Source organism: Pelobates fuscus, chromosome 6 (genome assembly GCF_036172605.1).
Source record: "Pelobates fuscus isolate aPelFus1 chromosome 6, aPelFus1.pri, whole genome shotgun sequence".
Taxonomy (NCBI): Eukaryota; Metazoa; Chordata; class Amphibia; order Anura; family Pelobatidae; genus Pelobates; species Pelobates fuscus.
In genome coordinates this window covers 60,572,493-60,597,022 of record NC_086322.1, presented here as the reverse complement: position 1 = coordinate 60,597,022, position 24,530 = coordinate 60,572,493, and the positions used below count along the sequence as shown (strand labels likewise).

The 24,530-nt window shown below is 41.8% G+C and overlaps 1 protein-coding gene across 1 annotated transcript in view; it reads left to right on the top strand.

Moving 5' to 3' along the window:
• The window catches only part of STK32B (serine/threonine kinase 32B), a 227,830-nt gene that overhangs the window by 65,797 nt on the left and 137,503 nt on the right, over positions 1-24,530 (top strand). Inside the window, exon 3 of the mRNA XM_063457772.1 lies at positions 8,167-8,318. Coding sequence (XP_063313842.1) covers positions 8,167-8,318 — 152 coding nt within the window. The remainder of the gene's footprint in view (positions 1-8,166; positions 8,319-24,530) is intronic.

The window sequence follows — 24,530 nt, the reverse complement described above, 5'->3', positions numbered from 1 at the left end:
TTTTGCCCTAGAATAATGCCCAGTTTTCAGAAGCCACGTACCCTGAACTTGAAAAGTTCTGAGGACATAGTTGACTGGCTAACACAGGACACCCAATCTTGTACAGCCTCCGCTCGGAACCTTGACGCAACATCCTCCTCCAGCTTAGCTCAGGCACCTCTCAAGATACCACTCACCCGCCTGCCGCCACCACCAAAACTAGCACCACAGCCGCTTTACTTGGTATGTCAGAGGAGTTATTCACACACCCGTTTGAAGAAATGAGTGATGCGCAACCATTATTGCTAGAGGATGTAGATAACAGGGATGTGTATCAGGCAGGCAGCATTAAACACATGGAGGTACGGTGTGATGATGATGATGTTGTACCCGCTGCTGCTTCCTTTTCTGAGTTGTCAGATACAAGCGAAGCGGTTGATGATGACGATGCGTCCATGGATGTCACGTGGGTGCCCGCTCGGCAAGAAGAAGAACAGGGCGAAAGTTCAGATGGGGAGACAGAGAGGAGGAGGAGACGAGTTGGATGCAGGGGGGGGTCGTCGCAAGGAGCTAGTGGCACAGTCAGAAAGCATGCATTTGCACCCGGGGTCAGCCCGACAGCACGCCAATCAACGCATGCTGTGTCCACCACCAGAATGCCGTCATTGCAGAGCTCAGCAGTGTGGCATTTTTTTTTGTGTTAGAAACAGATACTCAAAAAGCTGGAGTGATCCAGACTGGCTGAGTATAATACTGGAAAAGATAATGATTGAGTGGATAGATAGATAGCCATACAATATGGGTACTGAGTAATCCAAATTAAGTAAATAAATAGGTATTAAACTAAACCTAGTGTAATCTTGCCTTAAGGGCTCACCTCCAACTAGAACCAGTAGTACCTTGGTACCTATTCGCTCCAGAGATCACCACCGGGTACTGACTTTATTAGACGATAAGGTATGGTCAAGTCCAGTGGCTAGAGCGTGTGGAATAGGTGTCTGTCAGACGGCTGACATAGGTATCTGGAACGGGTCATTGAAAAAAGTCTGGATAATAGTAAGTGCCATTCGGCACTTACTATTATCCAGACTTTTTTCAATGACCCGTTCCAGATACCTATGTCAGCCGTCTGACAGACACCTATTCCACACGCTCTAGCCACTGGACTTGACCATACCTTATCGTCTAATAAAGTCAGTACCCGGTGGTGATCTCTGGAGCGAATAGGTACCAAGGTACTACTGGTTCTAGTTGGAGGTGAGCCCTTAAGGCAAGATTACACTAGGTTTAGTTTAATACCTATTTATTTACTTAATTTGGATTACTCAGTACCCATATTGTATGGCTATCTATCTATCCACTCAATCATTATCTTTTCCAGTATTATACTCAGCCAGTCTGGATCACTCCAGCTTTTTGAGTATCTGTTTCTAACTTTACTACTAGGGGTTAAGCCCCAGGACACCCCTGGAGTGTCCACCAAGGTGTTGTTCCACCAGTGCAGTGGCTCCAATCCTTTGGACCCATCTTCACAAGTGGAACCTTCTTACTTATTTTTTTTTGTGTGTCTGCCTCGGACAACAGCGATGCCATTTGCAACCTGTGCCAAAGGAGTCGTGGGAGGTCCAACACCCACCTAGGTACAACTGCTTTGCGAAGGCACATGATCTCACATCACAAACGCCTATGGGATCAACACATGAGTACAAGCAGCACGCCTACTCTAAGCCGCCATCCTCCTCCTGGTCTAGCATCTTCAGCCACGTCAACCACTGCTGTCCTTCTTGCCCCCTCTCAACCATCCGCCACTCCGTCTCCCGCCTTGAGCAGTTCCCGCTCATCTGCCCACAGTCATGTGTCTGTCAAGGACATGTTTGAGCGTAAGAAGCCAATGTCACCAAGTCACCCCCTTGCCCAGCGTCTGACAGCTGGCTTGTCCGAACTATTAGCCCGCCAGCTTTTACCATACAATCTGGTTGAGTCTGAGGCGTTCAAAAAATTTGTAGCTATTGGGACACCACAGTGGAAGGTACCCGGCCGGAATTTCTTTTCACAAAAGGCAATCCCCAACTTGTACTCGATTGTGCAAAAGGAAGTCATGGCATGTCTGGCACACAGTGTTGGGGCAAGGGTCCATCTGACCACTGATACCTGGTCTGCAAAGCATGGTCAGGGCAGGTATATCACCTACACTGCGCATTGGGTAAACCTGCTGACGGCTGACAAGCAAGGAATGTGTGGCATTGCAGAGGAGTTGGTGACACCGCCACGAATTGCAGGCAGTCCTGCTGCCACCTCCTCTACTCCTCCTACTCCATCCTCTTCCATAACTTCCTCGGCTGAGTCCTCTTGTGCTGCTGCGTCTTGCTCCACATCAACGGCACCCTCCCAGCTCCCCAGGTACTATTCCACATCCCGGATACGGCAGTGTCACGCCGTCTTGGGTTTGACTTGCTTGAAAGCAGAGAGTCACACCGGACAAGCACTCCTGTCCGCCCTGAACGCACAGGTGGAAAAGTGGCTGACTCCGCAGCAACTGGATATCGGCAAAGTGGTGTGTGACAACGGAAAGAATTTGATAGCGGCATTGAAGTTGGGAAAGTTGACACATGTGCCGTGCATGGCACGTGTGTAATCTGATCGTACAACGCTTTGTGCATAAGTACACAGGCTTACAGGACGTCCTGAAGCAGGCCAGGAAGGTGTGTGGCCATTTCAGGCGTTCCTACACGGCCATGGCTCACTTTGCCGATATCCAGCGGCGAAACAATATGCCAGTGAGGCGCTTGATTTGCGACAGCCCTACACGTTGGAATTCCACACTCCTAATGTTCGACCGCCTGCTCCAACAAGAAAAAGCTGTTAATGAATATTTGTATGACCGGGGTGCTAGGACAGCCTCTGGGGAGCTGGGAATTTTTTTGCCAACGTTACTGGACGCTCATGCGCAATGCCTGTAGGCTCATGCGTCCTTTTGAGGAGGTGACAAACCTAGTCAGTCGCAACGAAGGCACCATCAGCGACATCATACCATTTGTTTTCTTCCTGGAGCGTGCCCTGCGAAGAGTGCTGGATCAGGCTGTAGATGAGCGTGAAGAGGAAGAGGAAGAGTTGTGGTCACCATCACCACCAGAAACAGCCTTATCTGCATCACTTGCTGGACCTGCGGCAACGCTGGAAGAGGATTGTGAGGAAGAGGAGTCAGAGGAGGAATGTAGCTTTGAGGAGGAGGAGGAGGAGGAGCAAGACCAAACACAACAGGCATCCCAGGGTGCTCGTTGTCACCTATCTGGTACCCGTGGTGTTGTACGTGGCTGGGGGGAAGAACATACCTTCAATGACATCAGTGAGGAGGAGGAACGGGAAATGAGTAGCTCGGCATCCAACCTTGTGCAAATGGGGTCTTTCATGCTGTCCTGCCTGTTGAGGGACCCTCGTATAAAAAGGCTGAAGGAGAACGACCTGTACTGGGTGTCCACGCTACTAGACCCCCGGTATAAGCAGAAAGTGGTGGAAATGTTACCGAATTACAAGTCGGAAAGGATGCAGCATTTGCAAAATAAATTAAAAAGTATGCTTTACACAGCGTATAAGGGTGATGTCACAGCACAACGGGAATCTAACAGGGGGAGAGGTGGAAGTCATCCTCCTCCTCCTCCCACGACCACGCCGGCAAGGACTGGACGCTTTAAAGACGTGTTGTTGATGGAGGACATGCGGACCTTTTTAAGTCCTATGCATCGCCACAGCCCTTCGGGATCCACCCTCAGAGAGCGACTCGACCGACAGGTAGCAGACTACCTCGCCTTAACTGCAGATATCGACACTCTGAGGAGCGATGAACCCCTTGACTACTGGGTGTGCAGGCTTGACCTGTGGCCTGAGCTATCCCAATTTGCGATAGAACTTCTGGCCTGCCCCGCTTCAAGTGTCCTGTCAGAAAGGACCTTCAGTGCAGCAGGAGGTATTGTCACTGAGAAGAGAAGTCGCCTAGGTCAAAAAAGTCTAGATTACCTCACCTTTATTAAGATGAATGAGGGATGTATCCCGAAGGGACTGACACTGGGCGATACATTCGATTAAAAAAGGCCTGATGAGATGAGCTGCCTTGGGCTAAAAATGGTCCACACGCTGCTGTATTTTAGCTCTGAATGACGTTTGACTTGCGTGACTTATCCGCCACCAACTAGGGTTCAAGCCGCCATGTTTTAGGGCACTTTCTGCCTGTGAAACAAACATAAATTTTTCTGCCCGCTGCTACAGCAGCGGCTGCAACAATACCAAATTTTTCAGGCATGTGTACATGCCTAATTTTTAGGCCCACTGGTGCAGCACTGTGGCTTCAAAAACCAAACCCAAAAAAAGATTCAACAATTAAAAATCTCTGCCATTTACACGTCCACTGATAGGATACGCGGAAGGTATTAAACTGATATGAACAATACTAAACTCACCACTCCTATCTGGTGGCACATTAGATTGCCCGCGCAGTGCCACAAATTTCAAGTAAGAGGACCGACCAAGCATCTTCTTCCATCTCCCTGTTACATAAATCAATGCCATATCCATAGAACTTGTAGAGAATATCCAGGATAGTTTTACAGGGCCAAATCATGTCGCCTGTTGAAAGAGGTGACCTTGCTCGGGTCCCAGGTGTGCGGTTCCTAAAATGGCTGCCATATACATGTCCTCTGATAGGAGACGCGGAAGGTATTAAACTGATATGAACAATACTAAACTCACCACTCCTATCTGGTGGCACATTAGCTTGCCCGCGCAGTGCCACAAATTTCAAGTAAGAGGACCGACCAAGCATCTTCTTCCATCTCCCTGTTACATAAATCAATGCCATATCCATAGAACTTGTAGAGAATATCCAGGATAGTTTTACAGGGCCAAATCATGTCGCCTGTTGAAAGAGGTGACCTTGCTCGGGTCCCAGGTGTGCGGTTCCTAAAATGGCTGCCATATACACGTCCACTGATAGGAGACGCGGAAGGTATTAAACTGATATGAACATTTACTAAACTCACCACTCCGAGTGCTGTTATTTATTTAATTTTTTTGTGGTGAGGCTTTACAGGACAGAGTGCTTCTCCACGGGACATGTTAACTCACGGGCAGCTGGCTCATCAAGGAACCAGAGCAGCTTGAACGAGGTGAACTTGCTCGGGTCCCAGGTGTGCGGTTCCTAAAATGGCTGCCATATACACGTCCACTGATAGGAGACGCGGAAGGTATTAAACTGATATGAACATTTACTAAACTCACCACTCCGAGTGCTGTTATTTATTTAATTTTTTTGTGGTGAGGCTTTACAGGACAGAGTGCTTCTCCACGGGACATGTTAACTCACGGGCAGCTGGCTCATCAAGGAACCAGAGCAGCTTGAACGAGGTGACCTTGCTCGGGTCCCAGGTGTGCGGTTCCTAAAATGGCTGCTATATACACGTCCACTGATAGGAGACGCGGAAGGTATTAAACTGATATGAACAATACTCCACTCCTATCTGTAGGTCCGTCCCATTGTGATTTATGCCCCCCACCCACCACGCAGGGATGGGGGCCGGGGGGGAGGAAAGTAGGCCCCCCCATTGTGATTTATGGCCCCCACCCACCGCGCAGGGGTGGGGGCCGAGGGGGGGGAGGACAGTAGGTCCCCCCATTGTGATTTATGGCCCCCACCCAGTGGTTGGGGAGGACAGTAGCTCCCCCCAGTGTGTATCATGGGCTTTGAGGACAGGTGTCAATCCATACCTGCCAAGTGACCCTATGTAGGGGGAACAGTCCCTATTCTGCTCTGTGTCAGTGTGTATCATGGTCTCTGTGGACGGGGAACAGTCTCTATTCTGCTCTGTGTCAGTGTGTATCATGGTCTCTGTGGACGGTGAACAGTCTCTATTCTGCTCTGTGTCAGTGTGTATCATGGTCTCTGTGGACAGGGAACAGTCTCTATTCTGCTCTGTGTCAGTGTGTATCAGGGGCTTTGAGGACAGGTGTCAATCCATACCTGCCAAGTGACCCTATGTAGGGGTAACAGTCCCTATTCTGCTCTGTGTCAGTGTGTATCATGGTCTCTGTGGACGGGGAACAGTCTCTATTCTGCTCTGTGTCAGTGTGTTTCATGGTCTCTGTGGACGGGGAACAGTCTCTATTCTGCTCTGTGTCAGTGTGTATCATGGACTCTGTGGACAGGGAACAGTCTCTATTCTGCTCTGTGTCAGTGTGTATCAGGGGCTTTGAGGACAGGTGTCAATCCATACCTGCCAAGTGACCCTATGTAGGGAGAACAGTCCCTATTCTGCTCTGTGTCAGTGTGTATCATGGTCTCTGTGGACGGGGAACAGTCTCTATTCTGCTCTGTGTCAGTGTGTATCATGGTCTCTGTGGACGGTGAACAGTCTCTATTCTGCTCTGTGTCAGTGTGTATCATGGTCTCTGTGGACAGGGAACAGTCTCTATTCTGCTCTGTGTCAGTGTGTATCAGGGGCTTTGAGGACAGGTGTCAATCCATACCTGCCAAGTGACCCTATGTAGGGGGGACAGTCTCTATTCTGCTCTGTGTCAGTGTGTATCATGGTCTCTGTGGACGGGGAACAGTCTCTATTCTGCTCTGTGTCAGTGTGTATTATGGTCTCTGAGGACAGGTGTCAATCCATATCTGCCAAGTGACCCTATGTAGGGGGAACAGTCTCTATTCTGCTCTGTGTCAGTGTGTATCAGGGGTTTTGAGGACAGGTGTCAATCCATATCTGCCAAGTGACCCTATGTAGGGGGAACAGTCTCTATTCCGCTCTGTGTCAGTGTGTATCAGGGATTTGACTATCTTTATTCAGATTCAAAAATTACAATTCCAGGAAAAATGTAACAAACATTTACAAGAACATGTTATGCACATCATAGAAACAACGTGAACCTCTTTAAAGCCACAAACTTAAGACAAAAAGTATGTACACACAATGTGTAAGGGTTTGAAAGAATATTCTGAATCCTTACATGTTTACTTTATCGTTTGTTTGATTTTTGTGAACCATATATAAACTACAAGCAGCGTGAAAACTATAAAAACTCAAGTGGCCATGCTGATCAAATTAAATAGTATGCTTTACACAGCGTATAAGGGTGATGTCACAGCACAACGGGAATCTAACAGGGGAAGAGGTGAAAGTCATCCTCCCCCTCCCACGACCCCGCCATATCTGCCAAGTGACCCTATGTAGGGGTAACAGTCTCTATTCTGCTCTGTGTCAGTGTGTATCATGGTCTCTGAGGACGGGGAACAGTCTCTATTCTGATCTGTGTCAGTGTGTATCAGGGGCTTTGAGGACAGGTGTCAATGTTAGGTGATTTCTGCCCTTTATGGATTAAAAGCAGACTCTGCATCAACTGTGTAATTTTCCATGGGAGTTTTGCCATGGATCCCCCTCCGGCATGCCACAGTCCAGGTGTTAGTCCCCTTGAAACAACTTTTCCATCACTTTTGTGGCCAGAAAGAGTCCCTGTTGGTTTTAAAATTCGCCTGCCCATTGAAGTCAATGGCGGTTCGCGCGATTCGCCGGTTCGCGAACATTTGAGGAAGTTCGCGTTCGCCGTTCGCGAACCGAAAATTTCGGGTTCGCGACAACACTACATTCTTACTGTTTATATATACTTCCATATATATATTGTGTTGCATAATAGACCTATTAATTGCAATTAAACAGTGTATTAGTAATTAATTAGAATTATTTAGATAGCACCAATATACTCTACAGCACTGTACAAAAGGAAACACAACAAACAAATGTATGATGTACAGGAACAGTAGGTGAAAAGAGGCTCTGCTTACGAGCTTACAATCTTAATTGTGGCCTTAAGAGACTTTAAATACAATGAATGAAAGTGTTGAAATTGTGGATCGTTGTATCCATCAAGTACACTTTCAATGAGGTGGAGAGAAAGATAGGATGCTTACTGAGTGGCAAATGTGTAAGACGTCCTCCCAACCCAACTTCATTTATTATGTAAGTCTAAGGACTCTGAATAAAACGTTTTAAAAAGCGACTGTTTCATGATGCACATACATTCACCATCTGAAGAAGTACCACTTGTGAGTGCCACCTTTCTTTCTAATTTATTAAACAAGTAAAAGCTTTTCTATTATTCGTAACACTAATAGGATTCTTCAAATACTTTTTTTTAAAATAGGTGTGCATCGTGCAAAAACGTGACTCCAAGAAAATGTACGCTATGAAGTATATGAACAAACAGAAGTGCATCGAACGGGATGAAGTTCGGAACGTCTTCAGAGAACTACAGATCATGCAGTGCCTTGAACATCCTTTTCTGGTAAATCTATGGTAGGTCGTCTTAACAATCTATTATATTAATGTATAGTACGCAAAATCTAGAGTGTCATTGTTACATGGCAATCGAATTTGGAAAAAAAATTTTAAGAAGTGATTTTGAAATGTTCTATCAAAATGACACAAATATTATATTGTTATTTTTTTTTTAAATTCTTTATTTTTGATTCGACACGGAATGCGGCATAGTGATATACAGTGGCTCACGCAGGGGCCGATTACCAATATGTTTTACAGGGTATGTAACAATAGATAGGTGGTTTTTCAGCTTATGTGACATTAGTATTTTGCCGTTCTATGTCGTCTTTAACTGAGGAGAGCATTCCCTGCCCGTACATAAAGTAAAAAGAACACAACAATACAATCAAATACGTTAAACTGTAAAAGTACAATACGTAATTCGGGGCACTTTCCAATCGATTCACAGTGGTAACATACAATCTGTTTTCTGCTTAAATCAGGTCGGGCTTTAATTTCTTTATTTTGAGTCGACACTAAGGGTTGGATGGCAATATACAGCGTCTCACGCAGAGGCCGATCACCGATAAGTTTCGTTTGGCATACAATAATTTAGAGGTGTTTTTTCGAGTTATATGACATTGGTGTTTTGCCTTCCTGTGTCGTTTGCAACCGCGGAGGGCGTTTCTAGCCCGTACATAAAGTAAAAAGAACACTACAATACAACACAATAATATAAAAAAGAAAAATACCTTAAACTGGGAGAGTGCGATGAGAGTGCAATACGTAATTCGAGTCACTCTCCAACCGATTCACATTGGGTGCATACAATCGTTTGTCTGCGTAGCGCAGTTCGGGTTTTTCAGTCGTGTAGGTTCAAGTCTGTCAATTGTGACTAGTGTCGACCCGTCCCCTGGGCCGTCCCATCTTTCTTCTCGGGACCGTGGGGAGTATCGTGGGGAGGCCCCAGTGCCGAGTTGTGTGCTTAAGGTGATCGCGGTGCATTACTTACGCAGCGTAATATCAGCTTAGTGGTGTGGTGTTACTTTTTGGTTTGGTGTCTGCTTGAATTCGTCACATTGTCCGATTTGTATAAAATGAAAAATAAAAATAAAAAGAGGGGGGGAGCCAGGTTGAGGGGCTGGGGGGGGGAGGAAGGGGAACGCTGTTCGTTGGGGCATACGGCGGATCGAGGCCCTCTCGGGAGCCTCTGTCTTTGTCCTGGTGGTATGACTTTAATCGTCAAGATAGTCTTCCCAAGGTTGCCATATTTTATGGAATTATTTCTCTGTGTTCCTAATTTGGGCTGTGAGTTTGTCCATCAAATATGTGTCTTTGATCTTTACAATCACGTCATTATCCGTGGGCAAGGTGGGCTTCAGCCACGCCTGGGCAAGAGCCCTTCTAGCCGCCAGTGTAATTTTATTAAAGAGTTGTTGTTCTTTTCTGGGGAGGCCGTCTATGGGTTTGGACAATAGGACCGACCACAGTTCTAGATCTATATTTTTCATCAGTACGTCAGCCAGAAGTGTCTGTATGCGCTTCCAATATTTGTGTATTTCAGGGCATTCCCACCACATGTGCACGAAGGTGCCCTTACCACCGCAGCCCTTCCAACATGTGTCTGTCGTGGTTTTCCCCATTCTGTGTAGTTGCACTGGTGTGGTGTACCATCTCATGAGCATTTTAAATGATTGTTCTTGGTGCAGTACACAGATTGAAGTTTTGTCTGTCGCTTCCCATATGTCCACCCAGTCCTCTCCCTCCAGTGCCCCCCCCAGGTCCGTCTCCCATTGGCCAATGTATCGTGGGTCTTTAGCGTCTTTGGTAGGGGCGCTGAGTTGTGCGTAAATAGTTGTTATTAAGCCCTTTTGTACGGCTTCGGCGTTACAGAGCTGTTCATAGAACGTCATGGGGGTGTGCGCTGCTTTTTTAACCTCTACATCCTTTGTAGTTAGGGGTGTTAAGAGTTTCAAACTGTCAAACGTTCTGAAGGTGTCCCCCTCGTACATGTGGCCATATCTCTGCATCCCCGTACTCTCTATGCCCCTAAAGTCTTGTGCGCTCAGCCCGGGTTCAAACGCTTTATTCCTCAAATATGGTGTCAATGGCGAGGGTGTGTGTCTAAGTGCATACTTGGTAGCTGTCTTGTCCCATATACGTATGGAATTTAGAATTGCCGGGAAAGTGGTTCGTAGGGCTGGTCTGTCTTGTTTGGGCACCCATATCCAGAATTGTGGCAGATCCGTGCTCATGAGCTTCGTTTCCAGGTCGACCCACCGGTGTCAGCCTTCTGGTGCGTGGTACGCTACTATTTGGGCTAACTGAGCCGCCAAGTAGTATTGGTACAGATTTGGAAGTCCCAATCCTCCCCTTGATTTCGGCCGGTACAGCACCTGTCTAGCTACTCTGTGTCGTCTTTGTGCCCATATAAAGTTATCTATGTGTCTTTGTAGTGTCGTTAGATCTTGCTTAGTAACTTTAATCGGCAGGGCCTGGAACAGGAACAGTAGGCGAGGGAGCAACGTCATTTCTATGGCATGTAGTCTCCCTATCCATGAGACTGGCTTTTCTTGCCATTTTCTATATCCCTACATAGTTTTTGCAATGTGGGTGTGTAGTTCGCGTCGTACAGTCTCTCTGGGTCTGCGGTTAGTTTAATCCCTAAATATTTAACGTGGTTCTTGAGAAATTGAGGGAGTGGTTGGCTTGTATGGCTGTGATCTCTACCGTATCCAGTTCCAGTGGCATGGCCACTGATTTTTCTAAATTAATTTTGTAGCCTGACACCCGACCGTATTCTTCGAGGAGGGAGAGAAGGTGTGGCAAGGAGGTGTGGGGGTTGGTGAGTGTGACCATGATGTCATCTGCGTACACAGATACTTTGTATTCCTCCCCTCCCGCCCTAATGCCTGTTATGTCCCTATCCTCCCTCATCCGTTGCAGAAGTGGCTCTAGCGCTAGGACGAACAACAAGGGGGAGAGGGGGCAGCCCTGTCTGGTGCCGTTGGCGGGTTTGAATGGGGTCGAAGCTGTTCCTGGAACGGCTGTTTGCGCCCGCGGTTCTGTATACAGGGCTTTTATGCCCTTTATGAACGTTTCCGGCATTCGTAGGTGCTCCAAGAGTGAGAAGAGGTAGTGCCACAGGACCCTGTTAAACGCCTTCTCCGCGTCCAAGGATAGGATCAGAGAAGGCGTCCGGGTCCTCACCGCCCACCAAATGACATCCGCCCCTCTCCTGGTGTTCTCGTACAGTTGCCGAGATGGTACAAAGCCGACCTGGTCTGGGTGGACCAATGTTCCCAGTAGGGGGTTCAGGCGCGTCACTAGGATTTTAGCAAACAACTTTATGTCAAAATTGATCAGCGAGATGGGCCTGTAGTTCCCTGCCTCCGTCGGATCTTTACCTGGTTTGGGGATGAGAGTGATGTCTGCCGTTAGTGTTTCTGGGTTAGGATGTCCTCCGTTCATCCATTCCGTGTACACCTTCACTAGCCGTGGGATCAAAGTGTCTCTAAGGATTTTATAGTAGGAGTCGTCGTAGCCGTCCGGGCCCGGGGCCTTGTTTCTTTTAAGTGCCGTGATTGCCCTGTCTACCTCCTCCTCCTCTATCGGAGCTCCCAACGTTAGTATGTCTTCCGGCGTTAGACGTGTCATATTCGTTTTGGTTACATAATTTGCGACTGCTTGTGCATATATTTCATTGTTTCCGTCTAGTTCTGGGGAGTGATTATATATGTTGGCTAGTGTCACCTTCCCTGTCTTGTCCCGGATCGCCGTTATGGTCTTGAACTGTTTGGGGTTGAGTGCCCTGGCAAAGAGGGTGTCCATCTTATTAGAGTGTTCATAATAATATTATATTGTTATTACATTACATCCTTATCTATTCTTTTATTTGTTTTAGTTTTTTTGCAAAAAAGCAAAAAGGATTTAAAAAGTAAATAAATAAAAAGCCAGACCACAGGCATAGAACTCCACAAAATAAAATTGAATATTTTTCCTTTAAAGAACCCTTTCCTTTGCTGTTATTGAACCGGTTACCAGAGAGCTGTCTGTATATATTTGTATAGTACTTTGCCCTCTGAGACACTTTTTTTTCTAAATGAAACAAATGCGGTCCTCTTAAAAAAAATGTTTCCATAAAAAAACAAACATAAACCTTACATTCAACTTATTAATTAAACCAGCCTGTCTCTGGTTACATGGTAATATTTCTTTCAAATGGGTGCTAAGAATGTTATGCATGACAGTACCATACTGTACTTACTGTTAATTAACATTGCACATTGTTGCCTATTGTGTTGTCCATAAGAATTCCTAAGTGATATTTGTTTACTGTTATTCCCAACTCATGCTTTGATTGTAAGTTGGTTTTGTACTTCAAAATGGATTTCACCCCATGTGTCTATATTGAATCCCAGCTGCTGCGTGTATGCCAGTCCCCTAATTTATCTAAAGCCATTAGCAACAAAGTACCATCTTGCTCACACTATATTACCTTGTTACCTTATCTTTTGTAAGCTCTGTTAGCACCTTTGTATTTTATTTATGATGCCACTGACCCATCTCACTTAAATGGCTTAAGTTGTCTTTTCTTATTTGTAACATTTTAACTAACCTTCCAACTAAGCTACGTGGGTTTGTATTTGTTTCTTTTATATTTGTTTATAATGGTATATGGGGAGAACTATTCTTTTCTAATATTTTTTGAAGACGTTCAATTATTCTCTGTTTTTTTTTTCAGGGAATGTTTTGTGCCAGTCCATGAGTTGTAAAGATTGTAAAGATGTCATTATTTGTTGAAGTTGACCTTTTAAAAATGAAGTATTTTAGTAAACACCCATTTTATTTTATTTTTAAACTCTTTATTCAAGTACAGACAGCGGTGAAATACAGCTTGAAAATAAAAAACAAAGACAAGAGTTACTTGCGCACTGTCCCAAATCCCTATACCTATTTAAATAACTAGAAGTTTTTAGTATCAATCCAATGGCCATTAGGTGCAAGCCCATGTCAAGGCAAAACTCTTAGGTGGGACCAACACTAACAGTTCACCTATTTTACTAAACCCCTACATATTTATTAACCCTTAATAGGGAACATATGGGCTGGGCGGCAGCATTGTAGCTGTGTGATACAAAAGCAAATAAAAATACACAAAAATAAGTCCTGTGCTCAGATTCCAACTACTCGTTAGCGGCAGATATGACCGTAGTACACATAACCCCCAATACATACAAAAAATAACAAAGAAAGAATTACTTGCGCACTATCCCAAATCACTATGCATATTTAAATAACTGGAGTTTTTTTGTTTCACGCCAGTGGCCATTAGGTGTTCCCTATTAAGGGTTAATAAGTATGTAGGGGTTTCGAAAAATACCCCTCTCTCTTATTAAATATTTTTTTTGCCTGAAGATGAAGGAAGCAAGGTGAATTGTTAGTGTAGGACCCACCTAGGAGGTTTACAGCTTCAAAAGGCTGATGGTCAAAAAGTACAGTGTAGTATATTGCACCCTACGTCTACATTTTTTATATAGAGAAGGAAGACAAGCAACGTTCTACAATAATGTGAGCATAGCACCAAAACGAGAGAGAAGAGGAAAAGAGACTGTAAAGAAAAAAGAGAGAGTAGCTGCATGTCAAGGATGTCCCACTAACAGCCAATGGCCCTATAGATCCTGAAAAGACCACATGGTGGCCAAACCTTTTGGAAAGGTTGTCGAGTGCTTCATTTTTGCAACGTCAGTTTGTCCCTTAAATAGGTGTCCTTTAGTTTCAGAATAACTGTTGCCATGGAGTCAACATCAACCTGCAGCCATGACTGGGCTAGGGCTCTCCTTACCGCTCTCCTTACCGCCATAGTGTTCCTGTTTTATAGCTTCACTTCTTGGGAATTAATTCTTTCCATATGCCCTAGACAAGAGAAAAACCCAGGGCTTCCAGCTTGAGTTGTCTATGAAAAATATTGGCCACCAGAGTGCGGGTCTCACTCCAAAACCGAATCACTTTTGAGTTTATATCAAATTATGCCATGTTATGTTTTATTTTTTGGGGGTCATGCATTTATGCATTGAACGTTTTAGATAAGGGGTAACTAAAGGAATGTATTAAATTATTAAGATTACATTATATTATATTATATAAACTTAATCTGCTAGCATATAGCCATCCCGTATGGGACTGTACACTATGACATGGCTCACCTTATCCACTTGGAGCTACTGGAGCATTGTGATCATTCATTCCAAATCTAGGGGTTGAAATTACAAAAATCTTAACACGATTAACCTGTGCTGACTCTTGTTTCTATTAAGTTCTGATTACAAACAAAGAATAAAAAGAATACGTTTTCTATTGAAAGTGCTAACTATACTGACTGCCAATCCTATTTGCATTTACAGTATATATTTTTCAACATCACATTTTTTTTAAAAGGAAATAGAACCTGCTGTATGCCCTGGGGGTCTATGTATGGGAGATTAGGTGATTGTTGGCTGAGATGCACAAAACCTTTCAAGATTCAGTTTTTAAGCCAATTTCACGGTATGCTGGAGGCAGTTCACTGCAGATAAAAATCTACAGATTTCCAGTTTGCCATTGCAATAAGGAAAATAATATAGTTAAGATGAGGAAAGCAGTTTCTGTTTACTCCACAAACAGATTTTCCTGCAACGAGCCATCTCTTTTTAGGCAAGGCATGGTTTCCTATGGAACAGACAGAGCATCATTTATGTTGCATACCTAATATACTCACAGCAGTCTAAGCGTACATACCTGTTGCATATACACAGCACTAATGAGGTGTATAACCACAGCAGTGATAGAGGGTATACCTGATACATACTCACACACGGGATTATTCACTGAAGAGAGATTGGAAATACTATGTAAACTCAAAGTAAATTTCAAATTTAAGGACAAAATATCTAAATTGAAACAATTCTCCAAGTCAGCTATGCTTCCAGTTTAGCTTTTTTTTCCTTAAATTTGAAATTTACTTTGAATTTGCCTTGAATTCCTAAAAATGTGCACTTTAGTGATTAACCTGACAGTGTTGGGGTACATACCTGATGCCTCATCACAGTAATTGGGACATAGGGCAGCCTCACGTCCATCTTCTGATACTGTGTGTTAATCCTGGCATGGATTTCCCAATTTAGTGCTTTGATTTCAACTGCAACATAGGCATGATAATTATGTAAATTGTGACATTATAGTCATGTGCTTTTTTCCCCGTTGTTTGCATATCTCTGTAAAGTATGCCAAATGTTAGACTGCCTTCTTCTTTGTCTGGTGTTAACTAAGAAAGGCTTTTATTCTGTTTATTGAAACAGAACAAATTGTGAATTTTAGGTTTTATTTTGCAATATGGTGGAATAATCACAAGGCAAACTAGAATACTGCGTAAAGAACCGGGCAAGTTAGATACCCTATTATGGACATTGAAAACACATTCTTCATTCCTTTGTCTTGTATTGTGTTTGTAGCGTAAGGGTTCCTAGGGCTGATGGAATTCTATTATGAAGCTGTAAAACTCTTAGGTGGGTCCTACACTAATTCTAATATGGTTTCCACTATGGTCTCTACTATGTAATTTGGGGCAAAGCACGGCTACATTTTTTGTATATTTCAAGATTAAAAGATATTTGCGATAACTACACCTCCACGGTTTTGGCTGTGTTACATTATATCAATTTGGTTTCTTCCTTTAGATGTTCAGCAGTTATTTTAAAAAGTGTTAACAGTTTTGTTTTTAAACTAGGATTATTCAATTATGCCAATGAAGTAACACAAATACTAAATTACAATGTTCTGCCAAACAGCATTCTGGGAAGTGCAAGATAATGATAAATAAAATTGGTTTAGAAATGCTCTTTTCAGGCAAAAATAAGATATCTTTTGTTCCATGACATCCTACCCTATCTCATCATTTTTCTGACTGAATTTTCCTCAAAATCTAGAGGTTGTTATAATCAGAACAGCTAAGCTAGTTGTAAATGCTATTTTTTGAAGTAGGTCTAGGTTTTAGCTATATTGATTGCTTCCTCAAATGAAAATTGTCCTGCTTGATGCATGTGTGGTATGAATTTTATTATAATTAAAATAATAATTACTATTATTTGAAATTGAATATAAATGTATGGCTTGAATTTGCATTGTGCTGCCAATTAATATATCAGAGCCTCTATTTCAAAGGAACTCTCCAAGCACCATACCTTTTACTGTCTGTTGCAGTGGTTATGGTGACCGGACTGCCCTGTTCCATGGTAAGATGTCAAACTATTTTTACATGGTTTGATAACTTACCTGGGTCCCCGTGTGCCTGCTGGAGAAGACTGGATCATTGGAGAGCAAAACACAAGCGATGCAGGACAACGACTCTTGTGTACACCAGCAAGATTACATTTTTGGTCTCAGTCTTTGATGCCTAATAAATATTATTGATAACAGGAAATGTGATTTATTTATGTGGTTTGTTTGTATCCAGCTTGGTACAGATAACAGATGATCAATTATTCTCCCGCCCTGCTGATTGGCTTTATTAAAAATATTAGAAGTTTCTAGTGACTATTAAAGCAACTGCATGACAAGTATTTACTATCTCAGATTGATGATCATTATTTTAACTCCCCCATCGTGGTACCAAGATAAGGACAGAAAAAAAAGCAATGGATTCACTAAAGACATAACCAAAACTACATGCTGTTGGCTATTAACTAAAATATTCACTGTATGCACTGCAATCTTCATGTTGCTATGTACTAATGAACAGTTCATTAGCCATTATGCTGAATGAAATCTTTGTCTTTATGTCGTCTCTCCATCCTTCAGACCATCTGTCTACCAATCTTCTTATGCTATGTGTTTTTCAGCCTCTGAGAGATATAATGGCAGACGAGAGAAACAGAAGTTAGTATTGTTAAACAAATAATATATGTGAAAACATGTACAAAAAGAAGAACTCTAATAGTATCTATAAAACACACAAAAGTACATATTAAATGTGTATAAAAATACAATACAACTTGGTAAAACAGGATAAAAAATGGTGCCTAAAGTATAGAATCTATGGGAAAAAGCAGAACTGGGTATGGTGTGATACAGTATATATCAAAATATAAAAAATATATACCACATTTAAATATTATATGTCTATCTATCAAATAATGTATATGTTTACTTTATTGCCACAAGATTGGGAAGTGCACAGTGCTTTATGTCTGAAAACAACAGACCACGTAACGGAACACAATGTGTTAAAAAAGTGCAAAGTGCTCCTAATGAGTATATATAAAAAGTAAGCATGCAAAAAGGACATATATGCAAAAACAACTTATACACTGATTACATACAAAAAAACAGGCTGATAACCTTTTGCATAAATGGCAGTAAATCTAAGTAGACGTTTTACAGAATTGATATCGTTCTGCTATGCATATTGATAATTGGCATGAAGTCCTAAGTCACTCTTAATGAAAAAGCAGTTTGGATGATCAGTCCATGTTGCTTAATAATGGACTACCTTAGTAAATAAGTGCATCCATCTTTTATTTAAAAAAATAAAGAAGAAAAGAAAGTAAAACAGAAAATATACATACAATATCTAAAATCATGTTCACAAATTCTAAACAATTAGTTTTCAGCAGAAAAAAAATCATCTGATTGTGATAAGAAATATAATGGTCTGATCTCACCCTAAAATTGTCCTGCTTAGTAATACAAGACTTGTAAGCCCTTAATCCAGTCTCAGCTTCCTGGGTGTTTGCGATCAGTGGCTGTGCTAAGTGTCCGTCGTCCAAGGCTGGGTTCTTGTATTTCAAAGGATATCTGCTGTCCGGGGCATTTGAGTGGGTGAACATGATGCCTGTACCATTGGTCTTGAGTGCTAGCTTACAATTGTATTTTGTAATACAGTATATACTGGTGTGGAAAGGGAAAGGGACCGAAGGGGGGAAGGGAGAGCACTCACAAGATGGATGTAATATGCAGGCATGTCTCTCCCACAGAGTTATTCCAGATGCATGTATTTTCACTCAGTAGATGTCTTGTAATATATGAAACAGAGAAAACAGTGCAATATTGTATATAATAATCACATTTCATAAACAAATGCACTTAACCATAAGATTAGATGAATCCCAGCCACAGAGAGATGTTGCAAATACCACTGGAATGGGCAACAGGCAAAAGCAGCAAAAAAATAAAACAAAGTAAAAACAATATAAAAACAGAGTATCAGCAGAGTACAGTTATCCAGCACGTTTCATCTGAACATGGACTTCTTCAGGGATATAAAGTGCTCTGTATTGGACCCCACTTATATATGCTGGCTTATTTGACGAACCGATTTGTAGAATTGTGGCGTGCGCTCCATTGTGAAACGCAAGGGCTTTTTCCGTTACCTTGACGTCACATTCACGTTTGTGTCTTGGCTCCATAATTTGCATAGTGTTTGCATTTCATATCTCAGTGATGTGGATAGCAACAACCCAACAATACGTGGCCTGCAGGTCTTTGGCAGAGTGTAAGAGCCTAGATGGGACATACTTGTGTATTAGGAAGGATATGTAGGTAGATGCAGCATTATGTAGAGATTAGTAAGCAAGTACCAGAGTATTAAATTGAGCCCTTTATCTTAGGGGAAGCCAATGCAGGGACTGGGAGGTGCGGGTGTACTGGAAGATGAGCCTCGTTGCCGCAATTATTATAGACTGCAATGGGGCAAGTTGGGAACATATACACTGTGAAGCGGATTGCAGTAATCAAGTTAGAAATAGCAAAGAGGCAGTTAAGAGAGACTGCGTACTCTCACATCTGACGCTCACCTTGAAGACTTCTCTAGGGCTGCGTCGACCCTGCTCCATTACACTCTCACCCAGTCTCCTTTACTTAAAAAAAATCATTTTCAACTCGCTTCTTGAGGAAAGCATATCAAATAAACTGTTAATATATTCCCTCCCTAGTCTACTAACCAATTATTCTAGCAACCTACTATTCTACCCTATCATTATTTTTTTGTGTCACTATGTCCCACTCTTTCTAGCATGTAAGCTTATTTGAGCAGGGCCCTCAACCCCTCTGTTCCTGTTTGCAATAAATAATAATAACAATATTATATTCATCGTGTTAGTGCTCTCCCTTTCACCTCCCCTCCCTGTATTACACCATATCCAGTTCTGCTTTCTCTCCTAGATTCTATACATGAGGCACAATTTTTATCCTATTTTACCAGGTTGTTTTGTATTTTTATACACATTTAATAGTTTACTAACTTTTGTGTTTTTTATAGATACCATTAGAGTTCTTTTTTTGTATATACTTTCCTGTATATAATTAGTTTACCCTTATCTTGGGTGTTGGTGAGGCACTTTTGGAGGATTTTTCAGTTCTAGGATGTCCTTGTATAGTGATACATTTCTTGATATCAGAAGTTAATATTGTTCATATTGATGGGGAGAACTTCATTGAATAGCCATATCTTTGGTTTCTTCCTAATTGTCTTTTGTTGTTCTGATGTTCCTGGGTATCTAAGTTTAAATAAGAAGCTATACCATTCATTATCATTCCAAACAGATATGTGCTATAGGCCATTTAGTATATTTGTTCTTGAGCTGTTGAGGGACTTGTTTTAATGTCTGTCATGAGTTAAGTATGAGATCAAAAACCCCAAGTCATACATATACTATATGGACAAATGTATTCAGATACCTGACCGTTACACCAACAGAGACTTTTATAACATTGTATTCTAAATACATAGACATGGATGTGTAGTTGGTTCAACCTTTGCAGTGTTTCTGTGGGAATTTTTGCCCATTCATCCAGTAGAGCATTTGTGAGATCAGGCACTGATGTTGGATGAGAAGGCCTGGTTCACAATCTCTGTTCCAGTTCATCCCAATGGTATTAAATAAGGGTTAGGTCAGGGCTCTGTGTGGACCAGTCACGTTCTTCCACACCAAACTCCTCCAACCATGTCTTTATGGACCTTGCTTTGTGCACTGGGGCACAGTCATGCTGGAATAGAAAAGGGTCTTCCTCAAACTGCCCCAAACTCACAAAGTTGGAAGTATAGTATTGTCCAAAATGTCTTGGTATGCTGATGCATTAAGATTTCCTTTTACTAGAATTAAGGGTGTAGCCAACCTATACCATTATCCTTTCTCCACCATCTTTGCAGTTGGCACAATAATCAGGCAGGTAACGTTCTTCTGGCATCAGCGACACCCAGACTCAACCAGCAGACTGCAAACAGAGAAGTGGGATTCGTTACTCCGCAGAATATGTTTCCACTGCTCCAGAGTCCAGTGTTGGTGTGCTTTACGTACCTCAATTCAACGCTTGGCATTGTACTTTGTGATGTGAGGCTTGCATGCAGCTCCTCAGCCATTGAAACCCATTCCATAAATCTCCCACTGTAGTTTTTGTGCTGATATAAATGCCAGTGGAAGTTTGGAACTTTTCAGCTATGGAATCAGCAGAGTGTTGGTGACGTTTACACACCATGCGCCTCCGCATTCATTACCCTGCTCTGTGACTTTATGTGGTCTTCCACTTTGTGGTTGAGTTGCTGCTGTTCCACTTTCCAATAAAAACACTTAAGGTTTAATGACTAATATCTAGCAGGGAAGGAATTTCATGAACTGACTTATTGTAATGGTGGCATCCTATCACAGAACTGCACTTAAATTCACTGAGCTTTTCAGAACAACCCATTTGTTTTCACAAATGTTTGTAAATGCCATAAAACCCAAATAAAAGTTATATGGACACTATGCGAAATCCCTAGGCAAATTTAAATCACTCTAAAAGCCAGTAACGTGTAAGCTCATCTGCCACGTCAAGGCAAAGCCACTTCGGTGAGTCCTACACTAACAATTCACCTTGCTTTTTTTTCAGCTGAAAGGTAAAATCGCTAATGAGAGAGAAAGGGGTATTTTATTAAACCTCTAGCCACTTATTAAACCTTAATAGGGAACACATGGGATGGCTGTGTAATATGAAAGCAAATACAAACATACAAAATTAAGCCCTGCGCTCAAACTCCCACTACTCCTGGGCGGCAGCAATGACTATAGTGCATATCAGCCCCAATACATACAATAACAACCCCCCAAAGTTACTTGTGCACTATTCCCTATACACATTTCAATAACTGGAGGTTTTTTTTTAGTATTAAGGTGCGTCCCTATACTTTTATCCGCATAGTGTAAGTAATGTTTTAAGACAGTGAGATCCCTGGAGCACACGCGATGTGGAGTGGACCTACTGCTGAGCCGCTAAAATCTATTCTTTGTGACTTTCAATGGGGTCATTTCAATGTCTGTTAGCCAGGTTCTACTTTTCTTTACCGATTCAGTTGTTAGAATCTTCTCATGTTATCGCTTTTCATTACTGATAGTTACAATTATTTACACCAATCTTTCATGAACGCAGATAACAAGCCATCGTCATAAATGATCTAAATTGTTAAATCATGACATATAAACTATGCCTTGTCCACATTTACTTATATCTTTAAATGTACCCTTGTTTCTTATCCCCTTGTATCCATGTAACTGGTTTTCTCCTTGGTTTGGATTCTCTATCATTCATTAAACAAAACTGTATCAACATCGCCCACCCCAAAGTTATGTAAAACGTATGGAATTGTAATTTGACAATTACAATATTCTGAAATGTCCTTCAAAGGAAAATTGCCAGATCAATATTTTTATCCTATATATTAAAGCAGTCTTAGCAGTATTATAAACAAAGGCTTTGTTGAATTTTAAAGTTAACCTTTCGTATTTTTGTGCGTTAACTGAAGCAGATCGTCAGGCTCCTCCCCCAACACTTTCTATGGACTGCTTGGAGTTTTGCATGATAACAAAGTATGTAGCTCTGCTTCATTTAAAGCTTGGAATTTGAAAAGGTCTCTTTTAATGGGTGTCTTCACTAACATTAGCGTTAGATGTTTGTTTATCTAACAGAAATAAAACTTTATTCCAGTTTTTCCCTAAAATAAGCAACCTTTACTGTCTTTAGAAAGAAAGTTGACTGCAGTTAATTACACACCTGCTGGCAATCCCTATTTAGATGGGACAGTCACAATTTTCAGATCCTGTCAAACCATTCCAACTTTGCTCCCTGGGGTCCCCAAAAGCTGAACTGTCCCCAAAACTTGCAGTGCTTACAATGCACTTAAAACACACGAACCTGCTGGCCTGCCAGTAATTTGGACAGACCCACCCCTTTCTGTCTCATCACTGGTCGACCTCTTTATCCACCTCCCACCAGCGTCCCACATCTCGGGATGCTTATATGGGGGGTAGGGGATTAGGAATGATAGAGTCCAACAACAGCTACAGGGTTAAGCTTACACTAAATACACTGCATGTTATATAGACAAAATAGATACTCCAAATTTACTAAATATAAGCCTACTAGCGCTAGGAGCATAAAAAAAAAAAAATAATCAAAATATAAAATAGCTGCTGCTTAATGTGTAGGAGACACACTACCTACTAATAAAATAGAATACATCTATTTAAGGTAAGCTGCACTCAAAACATAATGCCCACAAAAAAAGCAAGAATAGTAATAACTATAATAACAACTACATTTTCAGCAGTAAACAGTAAAAATAACTTAAGTAAAAATATGTCACAATCTGTACATATATAAAACACAGTCCATATATCATATCAGTGGAATATACAAATTCTACAATGACTGGTTCTGTCCATAAATGGTTCACACATGAGGAGTTCTTCCTATATAGTCACTGATCTGAAATGTGCAAGAAGAGTAAAGATCTCCAAAATTAGTGGTATAATCTGATCAAATCTGCTATCAGGTCCTTCTGTGGGATAGCTGAAGATCTCTGAAACGTGCCTCGTGAGTTTGTAAACAACTGCAGTGGGTACAGGAGCAGGAGAAATGTTTATGTATGAAAACCAGTTGTAACTTTAATTCAAAAAAAGAAACATGCTTACAATATAAAAAGGATAACTCAGCATTCACGACTGCTATAGTCATTGCTGCTGTCCGTTACATCCAGGCTTCAGGGTTGGTGTCCACTAAAAACTCCTTCGGACATCGTCCGTGTGAAATGGTTATCCCGCCTATGTCGATTCTTAGCAACCAGACTAGTTTTGTCTCTGAAACGAGAGTTTCTCAATGGCTGAAAATGTCTTTATTTTTATCCTTGCTTTGTATTTTGTGTGCATTACATTTTAAGTGCATCTTGCCTTAAATATTTTTATAATGTAGATACTTTTATATGGATTAAACGTTATGTATATTTCTCACCAGGAAAACCAAGCAAAGTGTAATAGGTCAACATTTGTGTAGGCTTGATCCAAATCTGTTTTTAAGAAGGAATTGATACCTGCTAGGTTTCTTGTCACATTCTCATTATACTGTAGTTACGGGATGAAATGGAAGACGTGAGGGCAATATAAAAACAGGACTCAAACGAAAGGTGACAGACATTAAAAAGTGACAGCGACAAGGAAGGTGACCCATAGGTTTTTACAAGTACAAGTACCTCTGACAGATAGAATGGGCGATTTCATTGTAAGTTGGAACAGTCTGCTCTGCTTAGAAGATTCTAAACTGTGGGCATTGTATTTGTCCAAATTAAATTCACATAGCTTTCAACAAATAAAGTAAACTTGCCATTTATTTTAAAAAATACAACACATATAATTGTGCTTTACGATATATCCAAATCCTTAAAGAATAGATATCAATAAATATACAAGAATATACATGATGGCCAAGTGTGGGAGTTTTATGCAACCAACTGATATTGTTATTAATATTATAAAAGTTACCATTCTGATTGCACGGTGGTAAAACCTATAATGTGACATACTTGCATAAAAGATTTCAAAATCTTCGCCTCTCATGCGCTCACATATTCGCATCTCATGCGCTCACCCCCAGCGGGGTAGCGTAGCGGTTTGCTGATTGGTCAGGGGACAACATAATCACAGGTGTCAATATTATTTTCTATGACTGTGTAGTTTCTTTTAATGTTAAATAAAAACAAAAAAGTATTTGAGTACATATTCAAATCAGGGCTCTTAGGCCCAATTTATGCCTTTCCATCCAATTCGTGCCTTTGCAGATCCTTTCTTTCTTTAAAATGATGTGTAATAGTTGAAATGTATATGGGTTCTATACACTTGTGATGGGATGTAATATCACTGCCTTAACTGCAATTTAAACATCATACTACAATCTGTCAATACAAAA